Source organism: Phodopus roborovskii, unplaced genomic scaffold (assembly GCF_943737965.1).
Source record: "Phodopus roborovskii unplaced genomic scaffold, PHOROB, whole genome shotgun sequence".
NCBI lineage: Eukaryota > Metazoa > Chordata > Mammalia > Rodentia > Cricetidae > Phodopus > Phodopus roborovskii.
This window is the reverse complement of record NW_026126599.1, coordinates 7,135,017-7,146,203: the sequence shown is the minus strand read 5'-3', so window position 1 is coordinate 7,146,203 and position 11,187 is coordinate 7,135,017. Positions and strand designations below refer to the sequence as shown.

Sequence of the window (11,187 nt, the reverse complement as noted above, 5' to 3'; positions counted from 1 at the left end):
ACCAGGTGTACCGCGCGGCTCACTGATATTTATATTACCACCAAGTCTGATGACATGAGTTCGATCCCTGGGTTCGAAATATCCAAATGTTATGGAAGTCAAAGTCGCTGTGTAAGCCCCCCCACCCTGCCCCGCGCTGGCATTAGGGAAATTTTTTTTAATGTTAAAAGGCAACTGGGGTGGGGAGGGTTCTATTCCGAAGGTAGGGGTTAACTCAATTGATTGTTCACACTTTGCTCTCTTCTCACTACTGCACTTGACCAGCCTTTAAAAGTAATAATAACAACAGATGCAGCAAAGGTAAGATTATGCCCGAAGCCTGGCGGCCTGCTGGATGGGGAGAAACCATACTTCGGAAAAAGGGAGTTTTATTTAAATCCTGTTACCCTAAACCGTAAATCCTCATCTTTACTAATCTATTCCTCTCCTGTTGTGTTTTGATCGCTTTCCAAGTCCTTCGCGGACAGACAGTACCAAAGTCCCTGTCGTCACTCCTTAGGGGCACGCTGAAACAGACTACTGTGGAATTGCAACCTCTCCAAGTAGTTGAAGGCCTAGTTAGAGAATAAAGGCCACAACGCTGTAGGGCGGCAGGGAGGGTATCTCTCAGGGGTGGTGAGATTGTCACTGTGAAATTCCTGAGTTCCATCTCCAGCACCAAGGAGAGGGGGAGTGAAATAAAGAATTATAGGCGCTGAAGAGATGGTTCAGTGATTAGGAACTTTTGCTGCTCTTGCCAGAAGATCTGGGTTGGATTCCCAAAACTCTCAAGGCTAACAACTTTCAGTAACTCTAGTTCTAGGGTATCCGATGCCCTCTTCTGGCGTCTGTGTGCACTGTACACCTGGGAATTAAGGATTTGTTGCTCATACTCTCCCAACCCAATAAGGAAAGCGAAACACCAAGAAGCATCTTAGTCCTCCGGGGAGCTTAGAGAGACCCAGCGCGTGGGATAATGACGCACTTCCGGCCTGGGTTTGTTTTTCTGTCACTGGCAGAAGAGAGAAATAACAGGCCATGTTCACGGGTGTGCTGTGTTGGTAGTGGCCTGTTCGAGTAGTAGTGAGCCCCGTTTTGCTCTTCTAAAAGACAAGTTCGAGCTGGACGGTCCAGCGACTCCAATGGCTGTCGCGGGTGCCGGGCTTTGTACGGTGAAAGTGGAGGAGGACTCACCCGGGAGTCAGAAGTCCTTCGGATCCGGGGATTGGCAGAACCCCGAAACTTCTCGACAACAGTTTAGGCAGCTGCGCTACCAGGAAGTGGCCGGCCCGGAGGAGGCGCTGAGCCGACTCTGGGAGCTGTGTCGGCGGTGGCTGAGGCCGGAGCTGCGCTCCAAGGAGCAGATCCTGGAGCTGCTGGTGCTGGAGCAGTTCCTCACCATCCTGCCGCAAGAGCTCCAGGCCTGTGTGCGGGACCACTGCCCTGAGAGCGGGGAGGAGGCTGCGGCCTTGGCGCGGACTCTACAAAGAGCCCTGGACCGAGCCTCCCCACAGGTGAGGTGCAAGTGGGCTCTGGGGGCGCCAGAGAGGTGGTGTAGCGTTTAAGACCATGTGGAGCTCTTCCAGAGAATGAGTTCTGTTCCCAGCACTCACGTAAGGTCGCTCACCACCACCTGTAACTCTATTCAGGGGACCTAATGTCATCTCCTGGGCATCTTCAATCACATGTGCACTGACACACACGCAGTGGTGATTTGAGTCAGAATGGCCCCTTTGGGCTCATACATCAGAATGTGTTAAGTCCATGAGAAGACACCTTGGAAAAATAGAATAATACTCCTGACACTTATTACTGGTTTTGAAATATATTTTGATTTTTTTTTGAAGGCAGAGACTTACTATGTAACCCTAACTGATTTTAACTCATTTTATAGACCAGACTGGTCTTGAACTCATAGAGATCCACTTTACTCCACCTCCAAAGTTCAGGGATTGAAGGTGTGCACCACCATGCCTAGCTCATCGAAACTAAGCTTGCTTGTGCCTTTTGGGATACAATCCACAATCAGTGTAAAAAGTCATTTTGGCATTTCATGTGTGTTTGTGTGAATGTATGCCACTTGTGTGGGAGTGCCATAGGAGCATAGAAAAGGGCTTCCCAGTGGGTGCTGGGAACTGAACTCAGGTTAGTCTTCCCAGAAGAGCAGGAAGCATTCCTAACTTCTTTAGGTTTATTTTGTCTACAGTGTTCTGTCTGCATGTATGCCTGCAGGCCAGAAGAGGGCACCAGATTTCATTATAGATGGTTGTGAGCCACCATGTGGTTGCTGGGAATAGAACTCAGGACCTATGGAAGAGCAGTCAGTCAGAGCTCTTAACCTCTGAGCCATCTCTCTAGCCTGTACTCTTAACTTCTGATCCATCCTGAAAAGTTAATCCAGCCCCTCGAAAGTTAATATTGAAACATTTTCCAGGACCTCCCCCCAAAATGTCATTTCATAATTTGCCATTTCAAAGGCAGTTTTTCCACCTTGACATTGTGGACATTTGGTTGTGAGGGACAGACACTGAAGCACTTCATATTTTGGGCTCTCAGATTAGGAAAATGCTGGAACACTTGCTGAACTGAGATATTCTGACAATTGTGAACAGTTTTGCTCACAAGCATTTTAGATATAGGAAACTCAGCCTATATAATACATGTGTTAGCCATGTACATGTGTACATAGTGTGTTTAGTCAGTTTGTCACTGTGATATGTACCTAAGACAACTTAAGGAACACAAGATCCTTTGGGGTTTAATGCTTTAGAAGTTAAGAGTCCGTGGTTGGCAGAATCCATTGTTTCTGGCTTGGAATATGGCAGAACACCGTTACAGAAGGATGTGCTGGAGCAGATACATTCACTTTCCAGCAGTGAGGAAGCAGAGCAGGGATGCAGAAAAGGGTGGGGATCAGGGAGCTAGAGCTCCTAGGAACACTGCCCTGCATCTGCATCCTCCACCTAGGCTGTCTCTTTCCTTTCTTTCCCCACCCCTACAAATTGAGGCATGATCTCATGTAGCCCAGGCTGGCCTAGAACAACTCCCTATGTAGAGGGGAGAGGATGACCCTAAAATCTCTGATCCCCTGCCTCTACTACTGAACTCTGGGGTTGCAAGTGTTTGCTGTCACACCTGGCTTCTGTGAGGCTGGGGCTGGAGCTGAGCTCTGTGCATGCCTGGCCAGGGCTCTTGAACTGAGAGCCACTTCCCAGCCCAGGCTTCTGTTTATATAAGTGATAGTTCTAGAACTCAAATATTTTGCTTGTGCCTTCCCCGAATTACCATAGATGATCCACAGAAAGTCTTTTCAAGATTACAAGAGGATGTGGCCCTCTAGTGAGAATGGTAACTCTTCTCGGTGTTGTGACAAGAGCACCTTGAGGGGAGGGCTTATTTTGGGGTCAGGGTTTAAGAAGAGCCACTGTCTGTGAAGTCAGGGAGGTGTGGCAGAGGTCACCTGGCTTCAGGGTTAGCAGTCAGAAGGAGGTGAATGCTGGTGCTTTTCCTGTTGTTGCCTTCCTCTTCATTCAGTAAAATGCATCAGCCTGCTAAGGGTTGACCTTTCTTCCACAATCAAACCTGTCTGGAAATGCCCACACAGTTAAGTCCAGAAGCTTAGCTTTGGAGGAGTCTAAATCCAGTCAAGTTGACAATGAAGATTATCAGTAACAGGTCCCTTTGCTACCTAGTCACTCAGCATCTGTGGTTGTTACTTGACTCTCACACCAGCTCCTTACTCCCTAGAGCCTGGCTTCCCCTTAGATCAGTGGAAATATTTGCAGTGACAAGTACTAAATGGAGACCTTGTGCTGTTCTAGGGCTTTGTGGCTTTCAAGGATGTGGCTGAATCTCTGACCTGGGAAGACTGGGAGCAGCTGGCTGCAGCTCGGAAGGGTTTCCAAGGCACAAAGGACCCTGGGAGCACAGTTCTGCCTGGTATGTGCCGTCCTCCCTCTGATGAATTGTTGTATGTGTGTGGTGGCTGCTCTAGTTTCCTTCCAGTTGCTGTGAGAAAACATTCTGACCAAGAAGCAACTTAGGGGAAGAAAGGGTTTATTTGGCTTAAAAGACTAGGTCACAGTCCATTACTGAGACAAGACATGGCAGAATCCTGTTTTTAATTGCTGAGCCATCTCTCTAGCCCCTCTCATTCCTCTCTTATCCCCACCCACTCTCTCTGGAACCCTTGTTTTTCCCAGTACACTGTCTTCCATTCCTCTCTTACCTCTTCCCACTTCCTTTAGAAAACTTCCTAATGTGCCCTCCTCCTACATTTAAATTTATGGTGCTTGTTCTAATTAGGTTTTGTACATGCACGTTCAACTTAAATAGGGCGATATCCTTTAAGAAGAATCACTCTGGCTCCCCCAGCAGTGATTAGTTATCAGTAGCTCCTCAGCTAGAGGAGGGATCTCATGTGCCCTCCCCCATTTATATGTGTTTGTGAGAGTGAACATGTATATAGTATGGGTGTATGTGTAGAGGCCGGAGGACAATTTCTATAGACCTTCAACTAATCCTAGATGGACCTTCCACTGAGCCCTTGCCTCCAGAATTCGGAGTCACTACTTATGTCCATAATAAATGCTCACCATGGATAGACTTTCTTGTATTAATTCATTCCACATTTGTGGGATAAAGGCTACACAGTGCATGCCCTTGATGGGCTCATTGGTTTCGCCCGAGATTGGTGAGGAACACATAGAATCGGGGTAGAGAGCCTTTAGACCAGCATTTCTATTTCACTGTTACCCAGGGGTGAGATAACAGGGGCTTTTATTTTCATGTTTCAGGCTTGGAAACCAGAGCTTCAAACACAGACTGTATTCCAAAGCAAGAAACTTTAAAGGGAGCAGAGCCACAGGCATGGATACACGAAGTGTCCCAGGGAAGGGTCCCACTATTCACTGAGTATGGTGCCCTTGAGGATTGGGAAGAAAAGCTGCCAAAAGACACTGTATTGCTGCAACTCCAGAGTTCTACTGAAGAGCAAGGACGCACCACCACCTCACCTCTCATCAGTGTGCCCAAGGAAGAAGGGGTTTCTAAAAATAATGAATTTGGGAACAATGCCAGCTTTGGCATTGCTCAGCACATCCAGACAGCAGAGAGGCCTGGTACTAATGGTGAATATGAGAACGATCACAAACAAGGCTTCCATGTGAAATGCCATACGGTGAAACCTCACAACTCTGTTGACAATAGTTTGGGGCTCCATGAAGACAAACCCTATAAATGTGACAGCTGTGAGAAGAGGTTCAGACAGCGCTCTGACCTCTTCAAACACCAGAGGACCCACACAGGTGAGAAGCCCTATCAGTGCCAGGCGTGTGGGAAAAGCTTCAGCCAGAGTGCTGCCCTTGTTAAACACCAGCGGACACACACAGGCGAGAAGCCATACGCATGCCCAGAATGTGGGGAATGCTTCAGGCAGAGCTCACATCTCAGTCGGCATCAGAGAACCCATGCCAGCGAGAAGTACTATAAATGTGAGGAATGTGGGGAGATCTTCCATATTTCCAGCCTTTTTAGACATCAGAGACTACATAAAGGGGAGAGACCCTATAAATGTGAGGACTGCGAGAAAAGCTTCAAGCAGCGCTCAGACCTCTTTAAGCATCAGAGGATCCACACGGGAGAGAAGCCCTATGTGTGTTTTGTGTGTGAGAAACGCTTCAGTCAGAGTGCAACCCTCATTAAACACCAAAGGACTCACACGGGAGAAAAACCTTATAAATGTCTTGAGTGTGGTGAGAGATTTAGACAGAGCACACACCTTGTCCGACACCAAAGAATCCACCGAACTATGATCTCCTAGCTTTCATATGTCCCTGCATGACTCATGTGGTGGTTTTTGCTGTTGCTGCTATTTTTGAGAAAAGGTTTCACTGTGCAGCCCTGGCTGACATGGAAGTTGTTAGTATTTGGGCATCTGTACTGGCCTGCCTTTAGGGTCCTGACAGGATATGTCCTCAGCTGTAGCCATTAAGAGCACCATCTGTGCACATTCCTTAAGTTCCCTTATAAAAGGCAGGCCTTGCCCACCTCCTCTCTCCCTTTCTCTTCTGCTACTTTTGTCTCCAGGGATCCGTCTCTGCCCTACCCCCTCTCTGCCCCTTCTCCCTCCTCTTCCAATAACCCCATGTGAGCCCTGTTGTATGGTGTGACTCCTTCCTACCATTTTTAAAATTATAACTGAAGTAGCTAGGTAGACCAGGCTGGCCTTAGACTCAGAGATCAAACTGTATCTACCTCCTGAGTACTGAGATTAAAGATGACACCACCATGCCCACCATGACTGTGTTTTGATTGTTCATTGTCTAGAAACTACACTTTTTGTCATTTGGAACATTTCAGTCACTCATAGACATTTCCTTAGGCCTCTCACACAAGACAGATTAGATGTGATTTGAGCCTTTTTGTTTTTAGTTTATTTAACTTTATTTTAATGTGCATTGGTGTGAAGGTATTAATTAGGTCCCCTAGACCTAGCGTTTCAGACAGTTGTGAGCTGCCATGTGAATGCTAGGAATTGAACCCAAGTCCTCTGTAAGAATAGCCAGTGCTCTTAACCTCTCAGTCATCTCTCTAACTCCCTTGTTTGTTTTTTTAAGACAGGGTCTCATGTAGCTCTGGGTGGCCTAGAACTCACAGAGATCCTCTTCCCTTTGCCTTCCAAGTGCTAGGATTAAAGGCCTTCCATGCCTGGCTTTATTTTAACCTAATATATGATTTTATAAAGAATTTCATGGGCTGAGTGGTGGCGGCACACACCTTTAATCCCAGCACTCAGGTGCAGAGGCAGGTGGATCTCTGTGAGTTTGAGGCCATCCTGGTCTACAGAGGGAGTTCCAAGACAGCCAAGGCTACACAGAGAAACCCTGTCTTGGGGGGGGGGGGGAATTCATGGAGCCAAGCATTGTGGCACACGCCTTTAATCCCAGGATTCTGGAGGCAAATGCAGACAGATCTCTGAGTTCAAGGCCAGCCTCATCTACAGAGGGAGTTCTAGGATAGCCAGAGCTACACAGAGAAGCCCTGTTTTGAAAAGAAAATAAAGGAATTTCATGGGCCAGTGAGATGGCCCACAGAAGGTGCTTTCTGTGGAAGCCTGGCAACTTGAGTTTGATCTCTGGGACCCATGTAAAGAAACTGACTCCACAAAGTTGTTCTCTGGCCACTACACATGTATACTTACATACACATCAAGCACACATTGACACACTAATACATTGTTTAAACATTTATTTATTAGAAGTACACACACAATACAGTGTGTATGTGGAAGTCAGAGAACAACTTGCAGGAGCTGATTATCTTCTTCCAACCTGTAGATCCCAGTGATTATCTCAGGACATCAGGCTTGGCAGCAAGTGTCTTTACTCACTTAGACATCTCAGGGACCCAATAATTGTTTTATAAAAAAAAATACTGCAGAGGAGGAGAAGGAATGAGTAAATAGGGAGCTTTCCAAAAGATGAAGTAGTACCATGTTTGAGATGTTTAATAATAAGAGTAATGGTTAAAGGGCAGGAGCAAAGGTTCAGCAGTTAAGATGACAAATATCACTCTTACAGAGGACCTAGATTCAATTCCCAATCACCATATGCATCTATAACTATAATCTTTTTTCTGAGGCTTCTCACGAGGCATAAGGAGGTGGTCCAGAAGGACATCCTTGGGATCTTCAAAAAGAGAAAACTGAGGACAGAAACACTGAATCCTATGGCCTCGGGGTTAAGGAAATGATTCTGCAGGTAAAGACGCTTGCCACCAAGTCAGGCAACATGAATTCTATCCCTCTGACCAACATGGTGAAAGGGAAGAGCTGATAACCCAAAAGGTGTCTCTGGCCTCAGACATACTGTGCCACACCCCACATTTAATATTACTCAAAATGTCCCAAGGCCTGGGCCATGATTCTACATTGTTCTGTAGTTTTATTTATTTATTTATTTATTTGTTGTCATTTTTAACAAGTTTAAAACCTTGACTTTAAATAAGCTTGACTCGAAGAGAAAACTATTTAGAATAATTTTGCTCAAGAATAATTTGCCACTGCTTAAAGATAGACTGTTCTACATGTAACAGCTACGTACAAGAATGCTATAAAATTGTCCTTGGTTTCACAATGATAAAAACATGAAAATTCTCCAATCAAACCAGGAATGCAAGGATTTGATGTTGTTGGGATCTTTCATTAAAACAACGAGAGCAAAACTTACTGAAATGTAAAGAAAAGAACCAAATGAGCATGCCACTGATGGAAAAAGGGGCTATTTTCAGAGAACCAGTACTTCCCTCCCCCAGACCACCTCCATCTGATGTCAGTCAACCAAAACAGAACATTGGCCATTTAGATGAAAACAGAAAAAGGAAAAGCACAATATGCTTGTGCACATATAGCACTTAGCTTGAGAACAATAATGAAATGTGGACAAGGAAATGAGAGAGAGAAAAAACTACTGTAGTCAGGCTGTGGCGGAACCAAATTGTGGCTTTCTAATTATGAGCTTATTCTTGGTCCATAACAAAATTCTGGAGTAAAATAGCAGGTTCTGTTTAGTGGCCACCTGTCTGCCGCTGGAACAGTCAATCGTATCATCCTCCATTTCCAACTGTGCAGGTGTGTCTGTTTCACAGGTTATCAAACGGGAATCTGATCTGCTTAGTGACAACGGGCTTTCATTTGTTCACTAAGTGATGCCTGCCGCTTTAAACTGCACCACGGAACCATCCTGACCTGTCACCTTCAAATTAATATGATTGCTGCTCTCACTCTTGACTCGTTCCTTGGGTTTCTCTGAGTGCCTGATCCTCCTCAGCTGCCACTTCACAAAAGTGGCGCCAGGTGTCCGCTGAAGGCACAACACCAGCAGCACCAGGAGTGGCATGAGAAGAGGGAGGCCACTTTGAGGCATCGTTATTAACCTCTAGGGCTGTACAAAGATCAAAGTAGTGGCCTCTGGGCCTTAGCCATACACGTGCTTCCAGGACCTCCAGAAACGCTGATGAGAACCTGAGCTGAAGCTCAGTGGGTGAACCTTTGCCTACCATGCAGAAGGCCTGAGGTCCAATGATCCCACCCCCAACCTCAGCATCTCAATAAAACAAAAAGAAAACTTCTGTGTAGTTTTTTTTGTTTGGTTCAGGCAAGGCCTCTCACTCTTTAGCCTCTAAATCACTTTGTAGCCTGGGTTGGTTTCAAACTCACGTGATCCCCCTGCCTAAGGCTCTGAAGTCCTGGGATTATTGTAGTGTGCCACTATAGCTGGCTTTCCCATGAGACTCTAAACATTCAAGTGGCTGAAAGTGGCCTTTAATTGTGTTAGCAACAACTCTAAGTGGAGGCCCCATAATAGATTCATCCTTTATATTTATAAACACAAAGCAGTAGATAAATGGGAACCCTGAAGCAGACTCCTCTTTTACTCTTTTGTTTGTTTAGAGGCAGGATTTCTCTCTGTAGCCCTGGCTGCCCTGGTACACATTCTGTAGACCAGGCTGGCCTTGAACTCAGAGCTCCACCTGCTCCTGCCTCCAAGTGCTATGATTAAAGGCATGTGCCACTCCAGACCAGAATCCTGGCCCCCAGTAAATTTTGCTCACTGTAGTCCCTTTTGCCTGGAACACTTCCTTTTTTCCCTAATGCTTTCCCACCAAACTCCAAAAGGCAGTCAAAACAAATATCCAGAAATGAGCTCAACCTAATTAAAGAAGGAATTTTGGCAGTTAGACAAACCAGCATTCCTACTGAACTTGTGAAGCCAGTTTCCCTTTGCCATAAAGGAACCCATTCCCTTACCTCTGGCAAAAGAGAGATATGGTTTACCTATGGTGTATCAACATATCAAAGCACCTGCTGGCCTCCAGGCTCCCTCAGTATCACAAGTATTTGTTACCGATTTCCAAGTCCAAGCTATAGCATCCTGGCTCTTTTTACCTTCTCTATCCCCAATTCCCTGGCTTCTCTTCCTCCAGCTATTCATTCTCCGTATAACCCCACTATTCTCAATGTGTCCTCTCTCTATGCTCTGGTCCTGCTTCTCTCTCTCTCTCTCTCTCTCTCTCTCTCTCTCTCTCTCTCTCTCTCTCTCTCTCTCTCTGAAACAGATTTCTCCATTTAGCCCTGGTTGCCCTCACTCTGTAGGTCAAGTTGGCCTCAAACTCAAGAGATCAATCAGCCTCTGCCTCCCAAGTAATTAAAGGAGGGCACCACCAAAGCCTGGCTTTGCTGTTTTCTCTGTTCTCTATCCCCTGCTATTCTCCTTTTTCTCACAAACACTCCTGGCTGTGTGGTCATGTTCAGTCTATTTCTCTTTTCACTCTGGAATCTTCCAGATGCCTCTGGCTGTTCCTCTCAGTTACAATAAACACCTTCCTCTTAAAGGGGAATGGGAAAATGGCTGAACAGTTAAGAGCATTTGCTGCTCTTCCAGAGGACCCAGGTACGATTCCTAGCACCAACATGGCAACTCACAACTCCAGCTCCAGGGAAATCCAATGCCCTCTTTGTCCTCAGTGGGCCCTGCATACATGTGGTACACCGACATACAAGCCCGGCAATACCCATACACATTAAAAAATAAAATAAAACAAACCCTTCACCTTAATCATACCACGGAGCGGTCATGTCAGTTTATACAGGTGTTGCACACCTGTAATCTCGACACTTGAGATGCTGAGGCTGGAATAAAGTTCGAAGCCCAAAATCGGGAAATAGCAGTAAGATAATTGCCTGTCGCTATCGGGTAGCCTGACCTTGGCCTCAACACGACTTGAACTTTCTTCTGTTGGTCAGATGAACAACCTTTATGCACTTTAGAATTATCGTGGAATCCACTTACACATCTTGAGTGGAACTTCAATGGAGTTTGGGGTCAGAGCCCAGTGAATAGCGGGCAAAAGGAATTGGGGGAGGCAAGAAATGTTCCTGCCTTCAAGACTTCTAGGCTTCTTTTCAGCATGGAATAAAACCAGAGCCTGGAGCACTCGGGATTGAGCCACACATCCTCCCCTTGTCCCTCTCATTTCTCCTAACAGATCCAAAATCAGAGGATAAAAAGCCAGAATGTCCCTTTCCCCTTTTGTCCTTTTCTTCCTCCTGGTCCCAAAATGCAGGGTCCGCGGGGACTCTACCCTCTAAGGAGGTGCCCTCCCATTCAAGAAACCCTGGAGTTGTGCGCTCTACCGGAGAGACGACCT

The 11,187-nt window shown here is 46.2% G+C and overlaps 1 protein-coding gene across 1 annotated transcript; it reads left to right on the top strand.

The window, feature by feature from the left end:
• The first annotated feature begins 988 nt into the window (after positions 1 to 988).
• Positions 989 to 5,806, top strand: Znf394 (zinc finger protein 394). The gene is made up of 3 exons (XM_051205471.1): positions 989 to 1,493; positions 3,801 to 3,918; positions 4,776 to 5,806. The coding sequence occupies exons 1-3, from the start codon at positions 1,122 to 1,124 to the stop codon at positions 5,798 to 5,800; spliced, it is 1,515 nt and encodes a 504-aa protein (XP_051061428.1). The 5' UTR covers positions 989 to 1,121; the 3' UTR covers positions 5,801 to 5,806.
• Positions 5,807 to 11,187: the final 5,381 nt, after the last annotated feature.

Coding starts and splice junctions, on each gene's coding strand:
- Znf394 (XM_051205471.1), top strand. CDS start 1,122: ATGGCTGTCGCGGGTGCCGGGCTTTGTACGGTGAAAGTGGAGGAGGAC. Junction 1,494..3,800: donor TGGACCGAGCCTCCCCACAG/GTGAGGTGCAAG, acceptor GTGCTGTTCTAG/GGCTTTGTGGCTTTCAAGGA. Junction 3,919..4,775: donor TGGGAGCACAGTTCTGCCTG/GTATGTGCCGTC, acceptor TTCATGTTTCAG/GCTTGGAAACCAGAGCTTCA.